General features: G+C 40.1%; 1 protein-coding gene across 6 annotated transcripts; it reads left to right on the plus strand.

Annotated features, from left to right (window-relative positions):
- Positions 1 to 1,599: 1,599 nt before the first annotated feature.
- Positions 1,600 to 27,811, plus strand: arhgap17a (Rho GTPase activating protein 17a). Of its 6 annotated transcripts, XM_077550858.1 has the most exons (22): positions 1,600 to 2,138; positions 9,250 to 9,289; positions 14,014 to 14,118; positions 14,867 to 14,899; positions 15,341 to 15,417; positions 15,799 to 15,910; positions 16,018 to 16,094; positions 17,292 to 17,409; positions 17,894 to 17,962; positions 18,143 to 18,224; positions 18,993 to 19,120; positions 19,976 to 20,087; positions 20,155 to 20,236; positions 20,402 to 20,482; positions 20,558 to 20,671; positions 20,767 to 20,858; positions 22,151 to 22,298; positions 22,577 to 22,855; positions 23,374 to 23,498; positions 24,043 to 24,546; positions 24,627 to 24,648; positions 26,347 to 27,811. In XM_077550858.1, the coding sequence occupies exons 1-21, from the start codon at positions 2,086 to 2,088 to the stop codon at positions 24,629 to 24,631; spliced, it is 2,436 nt and encodes an 811-aa protein (XP_077406984.1). In that variant the 5' UTR covers positions 1,600 to 2,085; the 3' UTR covers positions 24,632 to 24,648; positions 26,347 to 27,811. The 6 variants fall into 6 exon arrangements, with proteins under 6 accessions (XP_077406984.1, XP_077406980.1, XP_077406982.1 ...); XM_077550854.1 differs by lacking the exon at positions 24,627 to 24,648 and having other exon boundaries at positions 1,601 to 2,138; XM_077550855.1 differs by lacking the exon at positions 24,627 to 24,648 and having other exon boundaries at positions 1,602 to 2,138; positions 22,580 to 22,855.
- Positions 27,812 to 27,838: the final 27 nt, after the last annotated feature.

Consider the following 27,838-nt stretch of genomic DNA (forward strand, 5'->3'; position numbering starts at 1 on the left):
CAATTATAATTCCTAATTTATATATCAGGGTTGTAAATCTCTCCAATTAACACGTATCAAGATACGTATCGAATGTTGTCGCTCTCCCAAAATTAGAATGATGTGAAGAAATGGATGGATGATATTTTTGAAACGATATGTCAATCTTCACTACATGGTTGGATTCCCTTTGTCTTAATCAGCTGCCTTGATGCGCCGTAGCATTGCCTGGGGGTCCTGGAAACACAGGCTTTTTACCCATTTTGATCATGTAGCCATTAATTTCGTCTCATTATTATGTATTTATTTTTGCCTGAATTGTACACACACACACACACACACACACACACACACACACGCACACACACACACACACACACACACACACACACACACACACACACACACACACACACACACACACACACACACACACACACACACACACACACGCACACACAAGCACTCAGATATTCACGTGTCCAAAGCCCGTTCCTCCGCCGTCCACAGGGAGGCAGTGTTACTGTCTCCATTGAAAGGGAACGAGCCGTTTCTCTTTTAGAATTGGACATTGAAAAACAGAAATCGAGTCTTTATCTGACCTTCCATTATGTGTTTATTTTGCACAACTCGGGAAACAAGATGCGACCTTAGTTTGTTTCCCTTGAGCTTGTTTTGCTGTCACTCGAAAGACACTCTTCTTCTGTTGTTAATTTTTCTTCTTCTGCGCCATTTAAGAGTTAAAGAATTACAACTGTAATTTAACAAAAGGGTATGAGCGACAAAACAAAAAGTAAAAGCATCACATACCGTCCACTTGTTTAAAAATAGTATAATAATAATAAAAATAATAATAATTGTATACAGTACTGTAATAGTATATAGTTTGAAATTATATTTACAAGTTGAAATGGTTTGATTCATTAAAAAATAAAAGAGGAAGGAATAATGTAGAATAATAACATCCTATTGTGGAAAATTTGAGAATTCTACTGTAAAAACGGGGAATGTGGGAGCTCTTGGAATGTTGAAAGTAGTTCCCAATGTGATTTGAATGAGCACATCTATCTATCTATCTATCTATCTATCTATCTATCTATCTATCTATCTATCTATCTATCTATCTATCTATCTATCTATCTATCTATCTATCTATCTATCTATCCAATTCACTTTATTGCTGTTGAGGAATTCTTAGAAAAACTTTTGGAATGTGTAAAATAATAAATATATAAATAAATATATAAATATAAGTAAATCTGTAATAATGAATAAAAAATAGCCAAGCATGTCCCATCGACTGTTGAACGATTTGAAATCAGCCAGAAAATTGCTTTAGTAGCTGAATGACAAAAATGTGGGGAACATACCAATTTAAAAAACTGGAATACCATGACAATACAGTGACGTAACTTCCGCTCTCTCTCTCCCCCAGACAGTGGGCGTCTCTCTCTCTCTCTCTCTTTCTCTCTCTCTCTCTCTCTCTCTCTCTCTCTCTCTCTCTTTCTCTCTCTCTCTCCGACAGTGGGTCTCTCTCTCTCTCTCTCTCTCTCTCTCTCTCTCTCTCTCTCTCTCTCTCTCTCTCTCTCTCTCTCTCTCTCTCTCTCTCTCTCTCTCTCTCTCTCTCCCGAGTTCACTCTCTCCTGCGAACTGTGAGAAAGCGCTTTGAGGGATTACTCGACTCCCGACTGTGCGAACGCAGCGTTAGCTTGTCGGCTAACGGGTGTCAGCAACCGAACACCAACCGGGGACCGTCCGGTCCCGCCGACAGTGATGAAAGGTCGCTGGAGCCGGTGAAACTTGCCCCACGGCTGACCTCGCCAATTTCACGCAAGGAAATATCGCGAAAAAGCACGTTGGTGGACCATGCCGTCGCACCTCCCTGAAGACATTTGCACTTCGGAAAGGCTAATTTAGAAGCTAGCAAGCTACCAACTATCGTTAATTGGCTTTGGGCTCAAATGGCTCGCGCATGTTTTCCCTGTCACGGCGACAGCTGGGAAAGTTGAAAACGGGGAGAGGCTGTACGAACTTCATGACAATCCAAAGTCAACATTTTTTTCCAAGTGTGAACTTTCGGAGGAATCGACTGGAACGGAACCAAAAATGAAGAAGCAGTTTAATCGCATGAAGCAGCTCGCCAATCAAACAGTTGGCAGGCAAGTATCTCACTACGCATTGTTTATTCTTGAACAAAATAAGTTATGTACTGTAGTCTGACTCTTAATATGACTTTATATGGTGTTATCTTTTTACTTTCTTTCACAGTCAAGTCTTGTTATATGGGGCTGTGAAATATGAGTATCACATGAATGGAAACGAGCAGGATTATCAAATTAGCTTGTTGCTAGTTTCCACATTACTTTAATGACAGTGGGGATTTATTTATTTATTTTTACAGTATCTTGTCAACAATACCTAATGATTTGTCCAAACCTGTATAAACAGATACATCACACATTACTAACTTTCGGAGTAATTTGGGATGCTATCAAGGTGCTAATAGTACTTAATGTTTATTCATGTAAGCACAGAACATGGATGTAGTGCAATTCTTCTTACCAAAAGTTTGATCCATCTATTTATTTTCTATAAGACTTATACTTTTTAGAATCAAGGGGAGCTGGAACCTATTTTAGCTGACTTTGGACAAAAGGTAGACTACAACCTCAACGGGTTGATTGTCAATCACAGGGATGTCAGAAGTTTTTATTAAGGTTGAGTAAATACATATAAACAAAATGAGTTGTCAGCCATTTTGATAACTGACAGGAAGCTAATTACAGCGTAAACTCAGACAACATTTACACATTTTTTTATTTCCATTTTTTTGTAGTGATTATTATCAGCCAATGAGGTCGATAATCTATATTTGGAGTCGATATTCATTTTCAGTAATCCGGAAAAAATATTAGTGTCAACGTTTTTAAAAATACGAATTTCAATGCTCAACTTTGTTGAACTGTCTTGGAGCTTATTGACCAACTTTTCAGATTTGCAAAATGTTGATTTATTTTATTTATTTATCCGATTTTTTAATTCATTTTAGGCAATAGACATCTTTGTTTTAAACTTCTAACAAAAAGTTCACGGAGCTCCGGGGGTCATCAGTATGTCTTAAAAAGATGAAAACTTAAACAAGTAAATGCCATAGGTCCATATAGTTTTCTACGGTAACTAATTTTTTACAAAATAAAAAACGGAAATGTTAAACTTTCTCATTATACCTTTGCTGTAATAGAAAACAAAAAGGAAAAGTGCAGAGAATTTCCACGGTCAGCAACATCTCTTATAAAGTTGACTGAAAATTTAAATAAATGGTTTCCTGAGGTAAACACAGTTTTAAATTGATATTTTATCAGCTGTCAGATATTTTTATTTTTTAAAGGCTGTAGTGATATAAGGTTAACAGAATGACTTAATGTATTATGTCTGCAAATCGTTTCGATTATAAAACACGTTCACATGCATTGTTTGCCCTCTTGTCTTTTATGGACACGCAGTACCTAAAGAGCACGCCTATAATGTTCGCTAAGTACCTTTAAGAGCCACTGCAGCTGGTATACTCGTAATATTCCTTCATACAGTAAACCAGCTGTAAATTAACGGTGAAAGGAACTTGATGCAGAAAGCAGACATGCGCATGCCTGTGTGTGTGCGAGAGTGCATTACATTCATGCACAAGTAGTCTCCTTCCTTCCCTCCGTGTGATTGGTATGTCAGTGTGTTGGATCAAGGCAAGCATGGAGCAAACCGTTGGGGTGAAGGTGGTGCCCGCTTGGATATCCGTGTCTGCAAGGAGTGGCCAGGCCGGGCCGGCTGCCCCCTGGGTTCCTGTGATTGTGCGAAGGCAGAATGCTATGTCCAGCATGCGGCCTTAGAGAGGAAATCTCTCCTTCTGCTCCTTTTGCAAACAGGAAACTGCCTCCCAAAGACAGGCTACTGCTTTCTAGTGAGAGACACAGAGCTGGCAAGATTGATGCATGGAGTGAAACTTAAGTGGAGGCCAAGCAGCATGTCCTCCATACACGGAGCGTGTTTTTTTCAGATGGCAGTCTATTAACTCCTTGGCCTCATGTTGTACATCTGTGTTTATGTGAGTTGGGCATATGTATGTATAGAACGTCTGCCATTTCGGATCTAGTCACGGGATGAAAAAGTGTAAAGTCCGGTGAAAGAGAACCTGAGACACGGCAGGTCTGCTAGTAAAACATGACCTTATTTGGAGCGGCAGTGAGGTGAAACTAAGAGAAACTGGTCCTGGTGCACATCTTTTTGGCTCCGATGCTTGGGATTTAGGTGGTTGTTTTGGTCTTTTAAATCCAGTTATAACTACAATGGAGCTGAATAGATGCGATTGATTGGTTACTAGTCAAGGGTGTATTGCCCAAAGACAGCTGGGGGAGGCCCCGGCAGCCCACTTCCTAGTTTATGGAGGATGACGTAGGATAGGTGTTTCAAACTCGCAGCCCGGGGGCCGTTTTCCCCGCAGGATTTAGGAGCCCGCTACTTGACATCAAAGTTTAATGTTAGTGGGGCCCCACCTTGTTTGCTGTTTATTTTTTATTTATTTATTTATTTTTTAAATATATATATATATTTCAAATTTTATTTTTTTTTATTTTTATTTTTTTTAGGTGAGCGTCATGACGCCGTTGCAGGAAATGTAATTCTGAAGTGTCGCCAAATAAAAGGAAAAGCTACTCTGTCACTTGTCAATTGTCAATTGTTGACCAGAACAACCAATATCAAGAAAAACATGATATGAAGAAGAATTTGTGGAACAATGTATTTTTGTCTGTTAGCTTACATCACGTAAAGAGACATTTTCCTTTGCATAAGTCCGTTTTTCCTTGGCAAAATTTATATGAAAATGTTGTTGTAGATTTTAACTAATGTACCTGTAAACACTAATCAAATGACACCTCTTAACTACATGATCTGCATCTCAACTAGCCTTGCCTGCGGTTTCAAACATGCATTAATGTAATTGCTGCATCACGTTGATCGCATTTGGGGAACATCAGTCATTCAATTAGTCAGCACAACAGTGATCTTCTCACAATTCCATCCACCCTCACTCACATTCTAGACAATTATGTATAATCCTTTCTGATGCTGCACCTCGCTCAACATTATTCAGTCTCAAATGATTCAGTGCCATAAGGGCGCTTTGCTCCTGATGAAGTGAATGTCACATTTTGGATAAAGAGCAAATGGGTGTTTTCAGACACTCTGCCCTGAGGACAATTAGGTGTGTCAGCTGTTGACAAGCTAAGCCACAAAAAGTTTGGTTTTCATCCAGGTGTTATGGGTAGGACTGGAAAATCACCTTGATGCATTGTTTAAAGTTTTAAATGGACAATAATTCTATAATTGATGTTTGACCGGAGTAGTGTAATGTGCTAATTTTGTTCTTTATTAATGGTTAAGGAAATTCTGGATCATGACTGACAGTATTTGAGATTCTTCCATTCATTTTTCTTCTGTTTAAGTCAGGAACTCAGAAGTGAAACTGGGAGAAAGAGTACCGTCAAAAATGTTTTTTTTAATCATTATTATTACATTGAAACCCATTTCTTTATTCACATTGTGCATGAATTCGAATGTGAAGTCAAGTGAACTGTTTCATCGACCCAAGCCTTGATATGTTTATATGCTATGTACAATTAGCATTGTTTTTACGCCCTGCGCACTGGCACAGGTCGAGTGCTAGATGGATAGCTCGCACAATCAGTTGCATTAGAGGAAACTATATGGGCCGAGCCACTCAATTATTCTCACAGTTCCTTTCATCCAAGTCCAGTATCCATTACTGTGTGCCTCAAGCTGCCAACTGTTGCAAACAGAAAGACCCTCCCTACTGCTCAGCCCGCCGATTGTGTGGAGTGTCTGCTAACAAGAGCTCTATTGTGCTTCCGGCGGCGGTATTCTCTTACTCTACTACTTCCACTTTGATAGTAGGTCGCCATGGTTACCATTACCAACTGGTACCCAGGGTGGTCAAGTAGTCAGTCAGTAGGATGACCATTCAAAAAATGCCATATTCAGTAATGTGTCACTCTTTGCAGGGTTTTTTTCCTGTGTACAAAATTCAGAGGCGGCCACCTCCACCTTTTTTGCTTGCCACCTCCAGCCAGTGACTGATAATGAATGAATGCTTTAACATGATAATAGTCATATCTTCGTTGGAACTATTATTCTTATTGAAACATGGAATTATTATATGTTGCCTAGGAAAAAAATGAAAGCGAGTCAGTTGAATTTACAGATTACATGCACGTCATAGCGCATGGTCAGGATTAGGGATGTTCGATACCACTTTTTGCCCGACCGATACGCAACTCTTAAGTCGTCACCGCTACTTTTTTATTTTATATTTTATATGTTTTTTTAAAGATATATTTAACATATCTTTTATAAAATGTCTGTTATAGTTTTATATGACTTGAATGTTTTTAGTACTGACTGGTTTGGCACTTGAATTTTCGTTGTACTTGTTACAATGACATTAAAGATTCTATTCTATTCAACTGATACCAAATACCGATACCACTAGTAAGTAAAATTCCACACCCATAAATGGCAGATGATTTTAAAGAAAGACCTATATATCCCAATATATTATTTTTTCCTTAAAATTGAATGAAGTTAATGGCAACTTTGTATTCATATAATTTCTAATTTCTTGTCCCTGATCGTAAAACGGCCGCCCTCTGGTATCGGTCGCCGTTGTGAGTACAGATACCTTAAAATAAGACTGGGGCTTCGATACCTGGTATCGTTAGTCACCCATCATAGTCAGGATGATACCACCTCAATTTGAGCCAGGAAAAACCCTGAGATGACAAGTTTCCCTTTTGTTGTTTTGATGTGTCTGTGAAGTGGGTCAGATGCACTTTGGTGTGTTTAAGGAACTCATCAATGGTGGGAAATATTACTTTGCAGTTGCAACAAATCTGTATTATGTGTTTCTTAAATGCATCAAAAGGTACAGTCCGTGTTTGCTTGATTATCTTGCAAATCTCAAAGTTGAGAATGTAGGGTTACAGGCTCAGCATGTTTGATGACTACATCAATTAGTATTTGAACCAAACCACACAAATGCCTCTTTTGAATGTTGTACACCAAAACATGGAATCCCACATTGTGGCTTCAGAATCCCACTCTGTAATATGTGCTTCGCATTTTTTTCCACGTTGAGCTAGAAGTGCTGTTTCTGTGCATTATTTTGCTCTGCATGTGTTACCTCACCAACTGAAAAAATAATATTTCCATGCATTGGGTTTACATTACTTCACAATCTGTAACCCCCTACCAATCCCGAAGCTCAGTATTTGTGTTTCTTTCCATGGAACCCCCAAACTATCCTCTCTTTGTCAGTCTCGTTGTTCCTGCCTGCTTTCTGCTTCCATGTTTGTAATGGAAAGCAGCTGTTCTCTGCTCTGATGAGGTTACTACAGTTCATCGAGTCTGTGAGGGACACTTCATTGAAACTCCTGTTACACAAATTGCAGACTAGGGGCTGTCTACGGGTTTACTTTAGTCAGCAGCCTTACCTGCTTCATCTTGTTGAGGTAAAGTGATGCAGCAGCCATCACTTTTGTCCAATGAATCACTGAATCACTGCAGACATCGATCCATTTTCCATATCGCCTGTCCTCATTAGGGTTGCGGGTAGCTGGAGCCTATCCCAGTGGAATTTGGGCAAGCGGCGGGGTACGGCTTCGATTGTTAGCCAGACAGTTGCAGGGCATGTACAGACAAACAACCATTCCCACTTATAGTATATTCACACCTATGGACAATTTAGTCTATTCAGTGAACCTAACATGAATGTTTTTGGGATGTGGGAGGAAGTCTTAGTGCCTGGAGAAAACCCTTCCAAGCATGATGAGAACATGCAAAATCCGCATCGGAGGGTCAGAGCTGAGAATCAAACCTCGAATCGGAGAATAGTGAGGCAGACATGAACACAGTAAATTCTGTAGAGTAAATTTTACTCTAAATAGTCTATTTGGTCCCACTCTAAATAGAATTGTATTTTTTTATTTTATGTTATTTTACTCCAAATATAATAGAATAGAGTATTTGGTCCCACTCTAAACGAAGTATAATTTACACTTGGAAGAGAGTACAATAAATAGATGGATAGATAGATAGATAGATAGATAGATAGATAGATAGATAAATAAAAGTATTTCAAGGGTTGAGGAACAAACCCACAACTTGAGCTTGGGAGACTGCCAATCTAGCCCCTGAGCCATGCCGCTCCTACTGTGTGTTTAGTATATTGCTCGTGTCAGCTGGAATCGGAAACAATGTTTTTGGCCTCCTTTTGGATATTAGCAAACAGGAGGGGCATAGCTCAGGTAGTAGAGTGGCAGTCTACCAAGCTGAATGTCGTGAGTTTGTTCCTCAACCTATAATTTTTTTTTTTTTTAAACAAAAAAACGAGTAAAATTCCATCTAAAGTTTGCTTAGAATTTCTGAGGGAAAAAACTTTACTATGTTTACATAGTAAAAATACTTGGAGGAAAATTTACTCTCTTCCAATTTTTACTCTTTTTAAAGTGGCATCAGACAGACTATGTTTAGAGTAAAATTTACTCCGCATCGGTATTTGCGTCTCCAGGTGTGATGCATGATCAATTCTTCTCAAAGCATTACATGCAACAACTGCATAAAGTATTATGCATTAAGCATTGCTAAGCTTAGCATTACACTACAATACCATTACACTCATCTTGATCAGTTACAATAGGTCCAACCAGTAGCAACCAGCTAATGTGAAGGTGTTGATAAGCAAGAATTGGTTCCTCGTGTATCCTCTCCCTTTAAATGAATTTAATCTGTCTGACCTCACCAGGCCCAACTATTAGTCTACTAATAATAGGCTCGGGCAAGGCACTGCTGTGTTGTTGCTCTGCATGCGTGAGTCGTCACATACTAACCGGAGCTGAAACAACTCCGTGTTTGAGCTCCGCTGTTTGAACCTGTGCCATGCTTTCTCCATTTGTGTATTATTAAATTACTAGTTTACATTTTTTTTCTTGATCTGGACTATTGTAGCCTGTTTAGATTGCTTGTACCACATAATGTTCCCATGGAGTTCAAGTTCATAGTGCAGACGGGTATTGCTGCAGCTCGGTCCACTCCCCTGCACATATTTTCAAAATACGTAAACTAAATGAAATATGGCTACTACTGTCTCCTGTCCTTATCTGTCAATACTAATCGCCTCCTTTTGTTTTTCTTTCTCATCCACAGAGCGGAGAAAACAGAAGTTCTCAGTGATGACCTTTTACAGGTAAACCATTAATCTGAGTTTGGAGAGCTGTGACCAATTCTTACCTCATCCAGGGAAAAGCTGCATCTGCAGGGTGTTGGCCACACACAATTTTTTTTTCTCTGCCAACAGCAGTGACACTATGGTCACAACTACTAAACTGACCGCTTGATTTGACGTGTGACCTGCAGATACTAAAAACTGTTGACTGAAAGTTGTGAAGCACTTCCACAATAACAACAAAGACTGAGCCATCTGACCAGAGGTCACTCATTGATGTGACTGTACTGTGTAACTTCTCTTTCTGCATGTTAACACCTCTGGCTCAGTTGTTCTTTCAGCCTCTGTAGCTATCTTGAGGAAGCAGGTGGGGTTGACGCCAAATAGTGGCTGCTCAGCAAAGGCATTCCAGCGATGAAGATTCTTTGTCTGCAAATGGGTGTTGTCGTAGATGCAAATAAAACAAAGTGCGCTGGTTTGGCTTTGAGAAAGCAGGACTCACAGTACAGTAATGCACACTTTGTTTTGGAAGCGACACAAAAGCAAACATGTTTGCCTGGCTCTATAGCTACAAAAGTGCTTTAGTAACATGGATGCGATTGGGTGAAAGATGAACAAAAGGTGATTACGGAACCCTTGAGGCAAAGGAAGGAAGTGGCTGTATTTTATGATGCCTGACAATTGACTTTCACTGCTCCTCTAAGACTGCTTTGCCACTTTTAGAAGCCGCCATGGAATCTTTAGACTCACTTAATAGGATCTTTGCTCCAATAGCATCCTCGGTAACATTGGCAAGGCAAGGCAAGTTTAGTTCTATAACACATTTCATACACAAGGCAACTCAATGTACTTTACACAAGAATAGACAACACCTATGAGCATAAACAAGCATAGCGAAAACAAAAGTAGCTTATAAAATTTACTAAAAGAACATACATTGACAATATCAAAACATAAGACGGCAAACTTTAAAACATTTAGAGTAAAGAAAATTTGAAAAAACAAACAAACAAAAAAACATGATCTAAAAATGTTTAAAATACCTTAATCTAAGATATACTGTAGGAAAACAACAACGTTTTTAACCTGGATTTAAAAGCAAATCAGCAAACAATATGGGATCACCATGAAGCAGCCGATCACATTGCTCAATGTCATCCACTATTTCTATTTCTTTCTCAACTCATCTCGATTTCCTTCAGAATGGGGGGAAAAAGTGGGCCATAGATGACAGTCATCCGCTTAGCAGTGGAAGGAATTTACATGTTTTCTTCAGATGGAACACAGGGGCAGCAGATGCAATGAAAACAGCACAAGCCCCAAAATTGAACCCTGTGGAACACCATACGACAGTGGGGCAGTGCGCAATTTGCTATACTACATTCAGGTGTATTAACCCACCTTAAAGCCCTCAATTGTGACCATTAGAAATGTTATGGTTAACATTCTTGATTTCCATTTTGCATGGATTCAGTTCCCTCTCAATGTTTCATTCAGACTCTCCCTACAATTGACTAATGGCCGTTCCAGGATGTAGTTCATCCCTTGCCCCAAATCATCTGGTTTAGGCCTCAGGCACTGGAAAAGGGATGGAAAGATTTAGCCATCATTTCAGATATAGGTTTTAAATTTATACTTGTTTGATAAATGCACTCTTGTCTGGACTTTTACTGTACTGTTCTGGCCAACCATCTTTCTGTTACCCTGATCTCCCACTGAGCTGCCATTCCTTGCTGCTTTCTCTTTATTAGCAGCTTGCCCACAGTAGGAGACCACAGAAATGCTGTGTAATGAACAAGGAGCCCCCTTTCACAATATGCTATCTTGTGTTCCTGTAAAATTTGACAACAGTCTGGTAGGTTAGCGACCAACCTCTGCTGCAACAAACACATTAGAGTTGACATTTAAAATCTTCCCGAGTGAGTCATGTTTTGGTTATTTTTTTCATTCCAAATTTGTCCACACCTTTCTCTTGGAAACCAATAAACAAATAAAGGCAACAGGACAGGCACCCTCTTTGTCTTTCTCTGTCTGGGATTCCCTGGCTTGTAGTACGTCATGGGATTGTCCCCCCCGTTAAACTCGTCAGAACGGGCGAAACACACCCCACTGGTACCCTTCGAGGCGTATAACAGAAATGATGCTATGGTGCTCTGTATCCTGTTTTGAAAGGAAACCATTTCCTAGTGAAGCAAAACACTTCCAATACATACTACTGTTGTGATTTTTCCTCCCAATGCGGCGGAAAGGGAATCCCCTTCTTGTTTTTGTGCCAAGTCAGTCTGAGCAAAGTTACAACAAGGCTATATAGATCTTGTGTTTTGTGTGCGCGTTTGCTGAGTTTGTATTCGACCCAGCTGTTTTGGGAATGCCGGGGGCCACCATGGGTCACGAGTGACGTAAGAGCGCGAGAACAGTGGGAGACTGCTCATGGAGGCGGATATCTGCTGTGGAATTCTGACTCTGTTCTGTTTTTGGAACACAATTGTCTGGTATTTGGTTGATCCACCCTTTTGCATTTATCCCCCTTCCATTACTGCTCCACTTGCCCTCCAGACCCCAATGTTCTCATGGAACATTGTTTTAACTCGACTTTGCAGGCCCCACGTGCTTCCTTTGGTGCTGGCTGCTTTTTATGAGATAAAGGAGTGAACTTGGAAAGCGTTTTCCATATCCTCTTGTGAAAAAATGACGGAAATGCTGTGCACATTGTTGACATTGTCCGTCCCAGTCAAGCACCTGGCATCACAAGGACAGTGCACAGCTTCACTTGGCCGCCAACCAAAATAGCTGTGACTCCCATCATTGACCAGCTAATCAATGACAGTATTATATCTCAAACAGAGTAGATTTGTGTTGCCGGCCCGCAGACAGGAGAAAGCCTGTGTAACCCCCAATGCCTTTTTTAACACTAATGAACGCCTCGGCCCTGTTCACAGAACAGTGACCGTTGCTATGGAAGCACTTCCGATGAGACATGTGCTTTAAAGATAACATTCCAGCGTTGCTCTGTGGGACCAGGCCTATCAATCACGGTTGAACTCTGAACTCCCCTCAAGGCAGATGCATATCAAACCTGTGCTCAGAACTCAAACTCATTAACCATCAGTAAACTGTTGTTTCATTATGGTTGTGGGTTAACAGTGCTAGTGATTAAAAACAAACAAAAAACAAACAAAGACAATAATAACTAACTAGGCCTGTCAAAATTAAAGCCTTAACTGTGGTGCCGTGCATCCATGGCGCACACACTTAAAGTGAGTACAGAAGAAAGTTGTGATTCAATTCTATTAAAATAATTCGTTTTTCACACATTGGGAAGAATTTGTGCCTTTGCGTAGTGTTATCACACCTGTGGGTATGTGTTCCCACAAGACTTGTGTGTGGATATTCGTTATTTGAAGGAAAAACACTCCCGACGTTGATGCTAACTTCCTGTTAGAATTTGAATGGGCTCCTCCCTTAGCTTTTAGCATTAACGCTAGGCTAGCGATGTTTTAAAACCAAAGCATGTTTTGTATTTAAATATACAGTGGATGTAATTCTTAACGTCATATGTTTAATTTTAATGTTAACTCCAACTGTGGTGTCATTAAACAACTTAAAAAGACGCTTAGGGACAAGAGAATAACCAGAATAACATATGCTACATACTTGCTAGTTGCTAATGCTACGCAAGAAAAATGGTGCATTCAGGGTACTTTCACAGCCTCAGAAACTTCGTTTTATTCGATAAGAAGGGGAAAATAATTGGCCATTAGGCCCAATTGGCCGATTGTTTTGGCCGATGTTTGAAGACCACAAATTGGCCCATTATAATCGTCGGACGATTACTCAGTCGGGCCCTAATTAGAGCGTTAAAAAAATTAACTCAGTTACCTCAGTGTGCAGCCAAACCTGGAAGTCACTGGTGGGAAGATGAATAAACATAGACTATATACTATAAGTAGTTTTACTTTCTGATTTACTTGCTTGATGCTTTTTGGAGAACTTTCAATAAATTTGCACACTTTGCAAAGACAAATTTAAATAGCATATTAGTTGTATGCCTTTGGCGTATCATCTCAGAGTAAAACTTCCTGCTCAAGTTTCCTCCACGGGGCTTCACAAACGAATGCTGATGGAGTGTAAGCAAACCTGTAAGCGAGAAGTTCTGAGAATTGTTTAACAGTTGTATTTTACAGAAGTATTCTATTCAAGCATCAAAGAACACTATTAAAGCTATCTCAAGCTATTTTTTATTCTAAATCATACTTTCTATTTGATTATTTTACATCAATACCAAGATTATATTTTGGTAAATATCTGTTACAACCTTTGAAGAAAAAAGTAGAAGCAGAAGTAGAAAAATGTGATTAATCGCGATTTATTACGAAAAATTGTGCGATTAATTAGTTTAACAAAGTTAATCGCTTGACAGCACTAATAATAACTACAAAAAATATAGTCCACAGTTTGTACAGGCGGGTCCCTTAAGTCCACACTTGCAAATATTACATGTGGAGTTCCGCAAGAGTCAATTCTGGGACCTAAATTATTTATATGATATATAAATGACATATGTAATATTTCCATCATTTGGAATTGTGTTTTTTTAAGAATCTTCAGCATTTGTTGGTGGTTGTTTCTGTGGAGTTGGAGAAGCTCAAATCAGCTATAAATTATTTTTGTTGACATGTGTTTGACTGCTTGATTTGAGAGTTATGCTGGCTGAAATAAATGTATATCTACATTTTGTTGAACAGATTGAGCGGCGGATGGAGTTGGTGCGTGTGGTGTCCCACAACACACACAAGAAGATGGTCTCTTGTCTACAGGGACACATTGGCGCAGATGCAGAGAAACGACATGTGAGTCCACTTTTGGTCTAACCCAGGGGTCACCAACATGGTGCCCATTAGCACCAGGTAGCACCCAAGGTCCACACGAGGAGCCCGCGAGCCTGTTCTAAAAATAGCTCACCAGTGATGGGTCATTGTCATTTAGTAAATTCTATATAAAATGACACCATTACAAATAATTTGTTATTTCTGAAGAGGGCATTAAAATTAGTAAGCCTTCACATTAGAGCTGTCAAATGAATCGACAACTATTTTATTAATTGAGTTTGGAGCCTTTTTTTTTTAATTTAAAATTGTCTAAATCCTCTGATTTCACTTTAATGCAAAATGAAAATTAATCTGATTAGTTGATTAATCGAGTGAATAATTGATAGATCCATCCATCCATTTTCTTAACCGCTTGTCCTCACAAGGGTCGCGGGGGGCGCTGGAGCCTATCCCAGCTGGCTTCGGGCAGTAGGCGGGGTACACCCTGAACTGGTTGCCTGCCAATCGCAGTAATTGATAGATTAATTGATCATGAAAATATTCTATAGTGACAGCACAAGCTCACATCAGTCAGTACCTGAAGTATTAGTCGCATTTTCAAAAAGCTTGGTGACCGCTTACATTGAAATAATTGTACTAATGAGTAAACCATTTACAAGGCAACTTTGAACCATTAAGTTTTTCACTCCATCTGACTTTGAAATATCCCAGTAGACATGATGTGTATGTTCTGTGTTTTCTGCCCCACACAACCCAACATGCACGACAGTCCGTACCACGCCTCTATACAGGAAATGGTCAGGTAAAAAAATAAAACAACAAAGTATTCCACCTCCTTGGCCTGTTCCAAACCACTTGTTCCATTACATCCCTTTAGCTCTTCACTCTCACTAGAATCTTCGCATGACTGTTTGGGTGGTATTTTCCTCCTTAGATTAGATTTAGGAGCATTTTGTACAATTTGCCTGTTTTAAAGGTGCTTGGAATAAACACTGCATTTCCTAGATTCACTTCACCTGGTTGCCTCTTGTATCCCATCTAGCTTCTCTTCTCAGAAAGCTCACTTCCGCTTCCTGACTTTGTGAATGCCCCTCTTGCTCGCTCAATGGAAAGACTTTTCCATTGGCCTCAACCTCACGCTTTTGAATAGAAACATGGACTGCTGCTTATTTTGAAGTGCCTCACTTGGTGACTAAACATTGTTTGCATCCGCCTCTCTCCCACACAAACATATCCGCCACAGAAAAAGCTTCCCCTGACGGCGTTGTCCCAGGCTATGGTGGAAGGTGGAAACCAGCTGGGTGAAGACTCTTTAATAGGGTGAGTTGCTCATTGATTGACACTTCAGATAATCTTTTCCTCTTTAGTGGCAAATAGAGTACAGGCCAGATGCTCCTTAGGGAGTGTGGATGATGAGGTCACACATTTATCTTATTTTCAGATAATGGGGCTTTAAACGTCTTCAGTGACGCATGGGCTCATTCAAAATGCTCAAGTGAAATTCACAAAACGGGATGTAAACATCTTTTCACGGTTCTGAAAGTAGTTAGCAGTCACATGTTTGTCTGGTAATAATGAGGAAGAGAGAGTGCATGACCTCGTCTTTTAATGTATGATGCTTTCTCAACTATTTCACGAAAATGCAAATATAAAATTGCAACCAAAAAAACTCCTCTCCTCTGTACCGATATGTGTTGTCAGGAAGATGATGGAAGTGTGCGGGGACGCAGAAAGTCGTCTGGCATCTGAACTGATGCAACATGAGATACAGATAGAGAAAGACGTCCTGGATCCTCTCAGCCAGCTTGCAGAGGTCAGAAACTGAACACCTGTTTAAAACAACAATAAAAGCAGTAACATTTTCGATTGACATTCAAGAAAAGGAATATTTGTTTTTGTGTTGTTTTTGGTGTGTTGTAGGTGGACATCCCCAACATTCTGAAACAGAGGAAGCAGTTGGCCAAATTGGTGCTGGACTACGATTCTGCCAGAGCTAGGTGTGTCTCATCCCTGTTTAGTCATTATCTGTATAATGATCAAGGTATTAGTTAAACAGGTTAAATCATATTGGTTCCATAGTGGTTGACATCCACAATATCATTCACTGCCATTGACGGCTAAAGATGTCCAAAGTCCATTTTTACTGGATTGGCAGTCAATAAGTTAAATGTCAGGTTGTCATTCAGTAGATAAATATGAACTCATTCACCCCCAGGCATTTTCACGGAAGCACTCCCGGTTCACTCACTGTTTTGCTGGCTATTGACGGATTTTGCAAGACCCACAGAATATTGTGATATTGCTATAAATGCATGGGAAAAACCTACAAAAAGAAAGATTAGAGTCTCTTCTTTCATCAGGAAAAATAGTATATTTGTATTTGTTTCCGTTTTGCAGCAATTAGCATTAGAATATAGCTAAGTTTTATCATTATTAACAAATCTGTTGAAAACACTGGGAAAAAGACCTTGTTGCAACATGGCTCTAGCTGATCTCTTATACTCTGCTGCCACCTGCAGGCCCTTTCTCTGTAATAACTACCATTGCTTTAAGCAACCCCTTCAGGTCAGAAGCTGCATCAAAGCCTTCTGTATACTCTAGCATAAAAAAAACATTAAAAACCTATAAATACGTTTTAGGGAGTGAAGGACAAAGTACAGTATTAAACATATTTATACCTTTTTGGGGTTGAATGAGTTAAAAGACCCAGTGTGCAGTTCTTAGCGCCATCTAATGGTCAAAGAATAGCATTAGAGTGACCACATTTTGCAAGCATACCACCAATTCTTATTTTGCGTGAGCAAACGAGCATCTCGACGAACGACGGCAACTTGGCTGCCAGGCAGCCGTTGTGAAGCCAAGCGAGCGACGCCAAAAGACAGAGCGAGCCGGAATGAGCCGGGAGTGGCTAACAGCGGGAGGAGGTAGTTAAAAAAAAAAAAAAAGTTAGTAGACCTACAATTTTAAATATATATATATATATATATATATATATATATATATAAAAAGTATTAAAAAAAAGTAGTAAAATGAATGAATTATTAGTTCACCACTAGAAGGCGCTAGGGATCACTGACTGTCCCTTTAAACTACTTGTCTTTGCTAGCTGTGGATATGAAAAGTTGACATTGTGGTGTCATAGAGACAGTCTGATGCAGTGTGTGCATATTTGTTGTGTGTGTGTCCAAACACAGATGGTTGCAGGCGACCAAGTCAATAATCTCAGGAACAAATACTCAAGCACTGACAGCCAAGGCTGACCTTCTCAAGGAGGAGGTGGACGAGGCCATGAACAAAATGGAAGTTTGCAAGGTGTGGAAACGAGCCGCTTCAATGTTTTTAAAGTGTCTCAAATAGCGTTCACGTGACAACTTGTACAGCAGACCTTGTATACTGGTAGATCAGGTGACTTTTAAACGAAAATGCAGGCCGGCGGTCTTTTATAGCCTGTGTGGGCCTGGCCAAACATTTCAACTGCGAAAAAGTTATTACAGCAGCGAGTGAACATTCCAAGACCTTTTGGGCCATCCGACCCAGTTTGCTGACGCACGCGGATGTCTCAAAATGCTCTGTCAGCTCCCGCGCGCATGTGTCTGGAGCGAGTTGGTCATTGGCGCGTTTTAGTGTCGCCATGCTGCAGGATGCATGTCAGATTTTCTGCTCAAGAAGAGCCTTGTGTTTCCCCCGCATCATTTTCTCCCACTGGAGGATTTATGACTCACATCACGTTACTGCCCACCAATCCAAGTGCCACTTAAAATATTTAATAACTAGTACCCTGTGTTTCTCCTCCTAGGACCAACTTGCCGCAGACATGTACAGTTTCTTCTCAAAAGAAGGAGACTATGCCTGCTATTTCTTAACGGTAAGTTCAGTGAGTCAACACGCTTGACGAGTAAAAAATGTGTTTGCATGGATTCCGTGGGAATGCCCGCAGCTGTCTTGTCACTTCAAAAGCACAAGGCAGACCGGGCTCGCTTTCCTGTTTGGTTAGTCTCATTCTGCAGGCCTCATCATTTTCTCTTCTTCTTTTCTCTTCCTGTAGCTTCTTGAAGCTCAGGCGGAATACCATCGAAAATCTCTCACTTTACTGGAGAGCGTCTTGCCAACCATCCAGGCTCAGCAAGGTAAAACAAGCATGTGGCGAAACACACATGTTCTCAATGTAACATGAAATAAAAGAAAAAAATTGTTTTTCATTTTCAATCTAAAATAAAAAATATATATATTAATTTGTTTATTAAGGTAAAGCAAGAATGTGATAAAACACGTTCTCAGTGTAACATGAAATAAAATAACTTTTTTAATTATTTTTTTATATACAAAATTAAGAAATATATATTATTTATTGTTAAGGTAAAGCAAGATTATGTGGCGAAACACGTTCTCATATATATATATATATATATATATATATATATATTTAAAAATATGTTTATTTTTTATTAAAATAAAGCGAAACACATGTTCTCAATGTAACATGAAATTTTAATGAAACATTTTTTTTATATCAAATAAAAATAATTATTTTTTCTTTTAATTTAAAGGTATTATTTATTTATTTTACACTAATATAATACACAATATGAGACCTCAGTATGTGCGCTAGTCAATCCATACACATTGCACCCGTTACAGCCTATTTGCACAATATCTGACACAAGCTTAAACACAAAACATGTGCACAATCAGTCCTGCTGACTTATCACTTCACCTAAACTGTTGACCCCACAAATCTGCTGCCTAGACCAATTCCAGTCCACACCAATCTGACAGTCACATGTTAGATATCGTCGTTTTATGTGTCTTTAGATAAAAAAAACGGTACTGATGGAATCAGGATGTCAAAAGTGTTTACAGTGCATCTCGTGTGGAATTTCACATTTTGTGTTCAGATTCATGGATTGAGAAGCCCGCCTTTGGCACCGCGCTTGATGAACACCTGAAAAGGAGTGGGAGGGAGATCGCCCTGCCCATAGAGGCCTGTGTCATGATGCTATTAGAGACTGGCATGAAAGAAGAGGTAATGGAGCCAAAAGAAACTGGCGGTTAAATGTTATGTTACATTTATTTGGTTTCATCAAGGGCAGTGAACAAAAGACTTTAGGTACGACACCCTAAACACTTTAAAGTTAATCTATTGGCAATTAAATGAGATGAGCATGAATGCCAGCTGTTGAATGAAGCCCACTTTGTGTATCTTAAATTGCAGGATTTTTTCGATAATGTCTATTTTCCCTTAATTTTATTCCTGGTTTCCACTCACACATTACCTTTGGTCCTCCCCTTTCTGAGACAAATTCTCCCTTTGTCCTATTAAAACCACCTGTGTCGCATTTAGCAATTGTTTTGTGACCTAAAAAAAACCAAATCGTCATCAGTCCATTTAAACCACAACAGATGGCAGCTCTGCACTTTCATTGTTTAAAGATGATCTTGCCGCCAGTTAATTTCCCCTCAGCATTGAATGACTTCACGTTTGCTCAAAACCTGACTGCTCACCGGTTCGTTTTGCTGCCTTGATTAAAATAGGTGCTGACGCAGCTCATTAAAACTCACACGGAGCCGTGGACGTGATTAACAGCTCTGCTAACCGAGAGCTTAAAATAGATGGTTCACATGTAGGTTGCCAGAGATGAGCGGATACTCCAAGTGTAAACAGGGGAAACTTTTACGCAATTCCCTTAGTTGGCCCCTTCACCAGCATGATGATTGATGCAAAGGTGGAGATGTCCTCTCTTAAAAGCAAATTTAGAATACAATAGAGTCAAACGGGTTCCTGCTCATAATTCAGATTTCTAGCAGTGTTTTGTACAAGAATGAGTTTCAACACTGTTGCTTTCAAGGGCTCATGGCGGCCATTTTGTGTGTGTCTCAGGGTCTATTCAGAATTGCAGCCGGGGCATCCAAGCTAAAGAAGCTCAAGGCAGCGCTGGATTGTTCCACCTCACAATTGGAGGAGTTCTACTCTGACCCCCATGCTGTTGCTGGTATGACCCCAAACCAGAACTCCATTTGTAACAAAAACCTGAATTATTTGTGTACGTGCAATTTCAGGAGCACTGAAGTCCTACTTGAGGGAACTCCCTGAACCTTTAATGACCCATCAGCTTTATGATGAATGGACCCAAGCATGCAGGCAAGGCTCCTATGTTGGAACAAACAACAAATTCATGTTATGTTTCTAACACATAATTTTTTTTTAATAATTTTCAAGCTTCCAATGACAAAAAAACAGAACAAAAAAGTGTGTAAAGTAATAATAATAATAAATGAAATAATATATATTTTTTTTCTGTTGCAGTTTATCAGATGCAGACAAGAGGCTTCAGGCTCTTTGGCTTGTATGCGATAAGCTACCAAAGAACAACAAAACAAACTTGAGGTAACCTAAATTCCAACAATTCTTTACCACGGTATCTAATTGTATAGCTTGTTTGATGTTGTCGTTGACATGTAGATATCTGGTGAAGTTCCTTGCTAAACTGGCTCAGGACAGCGAGGTAAATAAAATGACTCCCAGCAACATTGCCATTGTGCTTGGACCCAATCTGCTCTGGGCCAAGACTGAAGGGTGAGTTGGTGTCCATGAAAATGAAAAGAAGTGTATGAGGTTACTTCATAAAAATGTTAAGCATTTTTTATGTTCCCCCCCATATGGACACCCAGGAGTTTGGCAGAGATGGCTGCGGCTACATCTGTGCATGTGGTGTCTATAATCGAACCCATCATCCAACATGCTGACTGGTTCTTTCCCGAGGGTAAGTTCAGGGTTTTATCTCTTTACAACCTTCATTGTGTCCCAGAGAAGTTTGTATCTAGTTATTTGACACCAGAGATGAACAACTGCCAAATCCTATTTGTTCCCTGGGGCGGGTTAGGGGGGTGGCAAGAAAGCCAGGCAGACCACCAGGCCTATAACGCACTGGGGGAAACCCTGGCTATTATTGGTCCGAATTTGCAGAAACCCTAGAAAAACAGAAAATTCAACTTTAAGGCAAGGCCTGGAATACTGTCATTTATATAATTTTTTTTTTAACGCACGATTAATGACCACCCATTACTTGGAAAGCCTGTAATGGGGGAATTCCAGTCGCAACGCAGCAGACACGCCCACGTCAAAATTTAGCAGTAATAAATTCAATAATAATGCATATATTTGTGGAGACTGGGGTCAAGTTGTATTTTACAATTTTAAAAATGTGCAGAATTTCACAAGTTACTTCATGTTCAATACTAGATAGCAAAAAAGGAAAGTGCACAGCTGTCACCATGTCTTACCAATGCAATTATGCCATCTAGTGGCAGAAAAATGACCTACACAAATCAATATCACACTTTTTTTTTTTCTTTTTTTTTTACAGCAGTGGTTCTCAAATGGGAGTACGAGAAAGCACTCCAGTTGGTACTGGAGATATTAAAATATATTTCAAAAAATATGTAAACATTTCAGAAAAATATAATTTCATTAATATATATATATAAATATATATATATTCAATCGGGTATTAAATTTAAGTGTCCTAAAAACCCAGCATCTTACCCATACCAGAATGGGTCGACCCAACTTGTCATATGCCACCTAGAATCACATGTCAGTCACTTGAAAACTTTATTTAAAATTCAGTTAATGTTATTTATTTTTAAGAGCTTTACTATTAGCTTAGAGGAAGACAATTAATGTTGCTAATAATTTTTAAGTGCACAAAATTAAATTAGTTCTTTATTTCTTTTTTTAGTTGTACAGTATCTTTTTATTTCCAAATAGTTCAAGAGATAACATAAATACTAAGAGAGTTTTTAAAAATCTGACAATGTTGGCACAGCACTCAGTTTTAAAAACAATTTTCCCACTTTTATGTTAACAGTATGAAAACTTAGAAAAAATATTTTATTGTACATTTTATTGTACATTTAGAACAGATATAAAATTTGCGATTACTCATGACTTAACTGTTGAAGTCATGCGATTAATTACGATTACAACTTTTAATTGCCTAACACCCCTAACGGCAACACTATTTTTTTGTCAATCTTCCCTCTCATCACGCAGATGTGGACTTCAATGTGTCTGGCATGTTCGCAATGCCTGTCCCCTCATCCAACCACAACAATCACCTGGATTATGACAGTGGCACTATTGAGAGGAAGAGACCAGGCAGTTTGGTGGGACCCGAGACAGACACAAGCCGCAAAGACAAGTAAACATTTTTATTGTTGTTGGCTCCTTCCTTTCTTTAAAGCGCATTTAATGTCTGGCTTTCCTGGCTTTGATTTTGCTTCCTGACTGTTGGACTAATATAATTTCTTCACATTTAACTGTGTATGTAAAATGTTTCTGGTGTTTAGGTGCTAATCTCACTTACACTGTCTGGATTTAAAATTATTCTTCTTCTGGTGTAATCATTGCTCTTCTGATCAGTCCTGTGGTGTTCTGTGTTTGTCTCCTTGGCTTTCTCGCCGCCGCCCTCCCTCCCAGTAGCACCTCTAACAAGCACTCGGACCACACCCTCCGTAGAGGCAGTACCACCTTAGGTAGAAAGCAGCACACCTCACCCGCTTTCCAACCCCCTTTACCCCCCGTGGAGGCTCCGGGGCAGGGACAAGGCGCCGGGCAGGTCCCGCTGCCCTCGGCCGAGCCCCAGCCGCAAGCTCCGCCGGGGGCGGCGGCGCCTGACAGCCCCCATAACTTGGCACAGGGTCTCGCCGCGCTTGCTGCCGCTCAGCAGCTTCTGGCGCAGAACACAGAGGAGCTAAGGTAAGAGCTGCCTGATTGCCTCGGCTGCTGTCGGGGAGGGTGAGGGACAACATGGATTTCATAACTTGATCAAACCGGTCATTTTGCTTTGACAAAACCGGATCCCTTGTGAGTGTTTTCTTTCATCATTAGTCATCTTGACGACATGTCTGCTGTCATTCTGCACAATCACTCTATTCAAAAGTAGCTTTGTCAAAGGTGCAATGGCATGACTCCTTCTTGTGGTTGCCTCCAAGTCAGCTCTTGGTTCATTCAGAAGTTCCAACTCACCCGTGACACTGAGGAAAAAGTACTGTAGAAACTTGATATACCTTGAAATACCTCCAAACACCCACTTTGCGCTCACAAACCTCGTGCCATACCTTGGGAAGGCAGAGAAGGCTTCTATTATATCATTTACAACACACACCACAGGTCCTTGACACAAACATTCAACTGCCATTTTACAGCAAAAAGTCTGCCAACTAGTCATGTTGCATTGTAACTATATTTTTTTACCTTCTTCTCCCTCTCTCAAGCAACCCAAAGCTTCGAGACCCCACAACCGCACCGACCTCCCACCTCCAGCGTAACGGTTCTGGAGCAGGGAGCCAGGCCGCCGGCCAGACTGGCACCGGGACCAGTCCGCTTATGACACGCCGAGGTAAGAACACATATAGCATGAAAACAATCACTAGTCAGGTGTTACCATATGAAAAACATTTTTTGTAATTAGTTTTACCCCTCCCACATATTAAACTTACTAAAACGCAAGTCAACCCAATTTTTTATTTTTTTTTTACAATATGTTCTATGCAGCCCTACTAGTCTAAATACCATATTTTGGTTAATATTGCATTAGTCAAATATGAGTTAAGCAGCAAAATCCAGCCGTTTTTATCCATTTCAGGGGCGGCCATTTTGTCACTTGTTGTCGCTTAGTTCTCAGGTAACAACCAATCACAGCTCGGCTTCAGAAAACAGGCAAGCTGTGATTGGTCGTTGCCTGAGCCCTGAGCAACTTTGATGTCATCTTCAGTTGACAGCAAGTAGCAAGATGGATAAAAACGGCTGGATTTTGCTTCATAACTCATATTCCACAAATGTAATATTAATCATATTTGTCAAGAAATGTTTAAGATTGACTTCCATTTTAAACAGAGCATAGACAGTCTAAAAGGTAACCAATATTGTTGATCAATCCTCAGTTATCAAGAAACAGGCCCCCGCTCCCCCCAAGCCGCCAAACCTTCCACCAAGCCAGCCCTCCATTTCAACCAACCCATCCCAGCCCCTAAGCCCCCCTCTCAGACCCCTCTCCGGCCACTCCCCGACCTCCCCCACGCCTCCCAACTCTCAGCAGCACAGCACGCCCCGGCGCCACTCCAGTAACCAGCCGCCCATCCAAGCCCCCAGCCACCCGCCCCCGGAACCACCGACACAAGCCAGTTCTCCCAGTCCACTCGCCGCAGATTCTCCGAGCGCCGACCCCTCGCCGCCGGACTCCCCCACCCCTCCGGATACCCCTCCGCCGCCCGCCGCTCCTCCCGGCCCGGACGGCGCTTCGCCGTCCCTCTACCAGACAGGCTCGCTGCCCCGGCCGCGGCCCGTGCCAAAGCCCAGGAACAGACCCAGCATGCCCCCGCCCCCGCAGCCCAACCCCGTCACCAGCGACACCAACGGGATCTTCGCCAGCGCTTACAAGATGATGGGTGAGTGACTTTCCTAACGTCATCGTTTCGCCTCCCGCTTGATTACTAATGGTCACGTGTGCGTTGTAACACCTCTGCAGGGTAAAGGAGCTCGTGTGAGAGGTTTGTAGTTCACTGACGTGCACTTTGTGTCACTGCGGCCATTCGACACCGCCTGCTGTCACTTCGTCATGTATCACGTGTCAAAGGCAGACATGCAACCTCCGTGCTGCACATGACTCATCAAACTGACTCATTTGAAAAAGTGGAGCTGTTTAAAGAGACTCTTGTATTTTTGAAAAGTATTATTTTTTTGGCAAATGGGTCAATATTTGTTTTGGAATTGTAGTGCCGTCAGTATGAATCATGTGCAGCCCTCACATGTTCTGTATTTCCTCAATAGTGACTAATTTTCAAGTCTGTATGTATATAATATATACAGTTCAGTTTTAAAATTTTTAATTCATTAATATTTAAAAAACATTTGTGGCCTCCACTCAAATATATTTGTATGATTTTTTTAAATTGATAATGCCCTTCATGCTAATTTATAATAATAATAATAATAATTTTATTATTATTATTGTAGGTTTTTTTTATTAATCGTGCAGTAATTAGTTTGTATTTTTTTTATATTTAAAAAAACATATACGTACACTGGACCCCCACATACATGTGGTTATTAATTATTTCAAAAAAAAAAAATTTGTGGCCACCACTCAAAAAAAAAAAGTTATGATTTTTTTTTTTTTGATAATGCCCTCCATGCTAAATAATAATAATAATTATTATTATTATTTTATTAAATTATTATTATTATTGTTGTTGTTTCAAATTCAATTCAAATGTTTGTTTTATGTCAATATATTGTTGTTATTATTATTATTATTATTTAAATAATCTTTACTGTTTTTTTTAAGTTCAGTACTGACCTCCAATCAAATTATAGAGTATGTATTTTTGTATTGTTTTATTATTAAAAAATATATTATTGAAAAATAGATACAGTATATTGGTGGTTTTAACTGTCTAATTAAAAAAAAAAAAGGACACTCCAAATGCCCAAATCAACAATTGTACGAATGAATACAGTACATGCCACACCTCAAAATGATGACTTTTTTTCCCCGCAGGAAAATAAAAGCAGGTTGTTCCACTAGGTAACAGGAATTAATTCATTTTTAGATTTCTTATTTTCAGACACATATTTTTGGGGGAAAGAGAAGTTCATCACCACTTCCTTGTGTGACGAGCCTAAAAACAGAACTTTTAAAGTGAAATTTTCCCGTCCATGTCCATTTTGTTTTTAAACGCAATAAGAAGCCATGATCTAAAATATATATATATATATATATTTTTTTACCTGACCACTCTGAGGAAATATAGCATTTACAAATAATCTACAACACAAAATTCATCTTACATCCATTGCACTTTTCTTTTTCCATTCATCTCACTTGTCTTTGCTTGCCGTCACCACAAAGCCAGCAGCGCCACCTGCTGTTAGAACTCCCTGTGTTCAGCAGTGAAGCCCTTGGGAAATTATGATTCACTGCATGTACTAGAAACACAACCATTAGGCTAATGTGGCTTAATTGTGCACGAGTAGTGGAAATAGCACTACTAGTGCATTAAATGAAATTATCAAGAATATCGAATAGATGTCCAAAGGGCTTTCTCCACGTTTGTCATTAGAAGGCTTTTTGTTTATATCATATGGGCATGAATTGTTTGGATTTGAAACATGCGCACGGGTGGACTCACACGCAACGTCTTGTCTCATGAATCACGCGTTAACTAATTTTGGCATTTTGTCATCAGACCCAGCTATGACCTTCAAAGGGCTGAGTCGAACTCTGGTGCCAGAATTCAACGCGGACCTGCAGCCGGCGCCGGTCTCCTCGCCGCCGCCTCCCAGAGACTGCGAGCTGGAGAGCGAGAGCACCGTCCTATAAGGAAGGACGCACACGGCCTCTTTTTATTTACACACTCACACACTCCCGCACTGCTCTGCTGATTTTGGGGGATTTGTGTGCCGACTTTTCCAAATATTTTACCAAACATCCATGCGAAAATCCTCCATTTTAGGTGGTAGTTCTTGCCAAACTAATATTGGAGTTAGTTGGCATACAAAAAATTAGGATGGGCTACTTTGGGATTTTGTTTTGAGGAGTTGAGTGTTTGTTTTAATGTTGAAAATGGCCTTAGAACATGAAATGACAAAATGGGTGGAACCAAAAACTTAGCGGTGACTGCAGGTTTCCAGTCATCTCAAATGCTCAATTAACTTTTTTCTCCTTCCATACTTCCTCTTGCTCTTGTATTTATTTACCTACCAAGTTTAAACACACATTCCCTTGGCTACACACTTGGTGCAGTCAGTACATGTAAATAAGGCCTTAATAGGATGGCAGCATTGTAGATGTACCATATGGAGAAGATTTATTCATCTATCCTTGATATTCAGCTTAAGCTTAACATCGTGGATATTGAATAAAAACAGATTCCCATGAACTGCTTTTTTTTTTGTGTGTGTATTACTGCAGTATTTCCGAGAAGCTGTCTTGTTTTTTCAGGGATGTCATAGGAAGGTGTGAGCCTGTCATGGTGTAGCAGGGCGCTCTCTGGCGGTTCTTTCGGGGCTGCTTCGAGTCTAAGTAACGGGGTTAGCTGCCCTCCCCGAGCCTCAAGCAGTCAGTATTTTTGCCTTTTTTAGAGTGTGATGATGAATGTAAGCGGATGGTTTGTTTCTGTAAAAATGCCTCTTTGTCTGAAGCTGATGTTGCACATGAGCACAGGCCATGAAACCGTGATTTCTTACTTTCTTTTTTTTAACTCCCCACTGAGCTGAGAACACAATGTTGTCACCTCGGTAGTGACGTGTGGGACAAATATTTTATCTAATGGACAAGATTCTTCTCTCTCACTCTCTCATGTGTAATGCAGAGGTCCAAATGGTACCAATGGAGAAAGTCTTGGATGCTGCAGTTGCCCTGGAAATATGTGATTTTCTCCCCTCCACCCCCCACCCAGACAATCAAATGTCCTAATTTCTCCCACCTACTCCCGTGACTCAATGCCTTATACACCCACCTCCTCCTCTTCCTCTTACCTGCACATCAAGACCAACAAATGCCATTAAACTAGAAGTGATGATGCTGCATTTTTAAGCTCCATTGTTTTGTATGTTTGTCGTCAGGTGAACTGAAATATGGAATAAAATATGTTATATGAATGCTTGGTTATACATCCTTTCCAAAGAAAATAAAGTATATGAAGAACTCAAGTCTGTAGAGTTTCTCCATTGTTCAGT

The sequence above is a fragment of the Vanacampus margaritifer genome, chromosome 18, assembly GCF_051991255.1.
Source record: "Vanacampus margaritifer isolate UIUO_Vmar chromosome 18, RoL_Vmar_1.0, whole genome shotgun sequence".
Lineage (NCBI taxonomy): Eukaryota > Metazoa > Chordata > Actinopteri > Syngnathiformes > Syngnathidae > Vanacampus > Vanacampus margaritifer.

Coding starts and splice junctions, on each gene's coding strand:
- arhgap17a (XM_077550854.1), top strand. CDS start 2,086: ATGAAGAAGCAGTTTAATCGCATGAAGCAGCTCGCCAATCAAACAGTT. Junction 2,139..9,249: donor GCCAATCAAACAGTTGGCAG/GCAAGTATCTCA, acceptor TCTCATCCACAG/AGCGGAGAAAACAGAAGTTC. Junction 18,225..18,992: donor AACCATCCAGGCTCAGCAAG/GTAAAACAAGCA, acceptor TTTTGTGTTCAG/ATTCATGGATTGAGAAGCCC.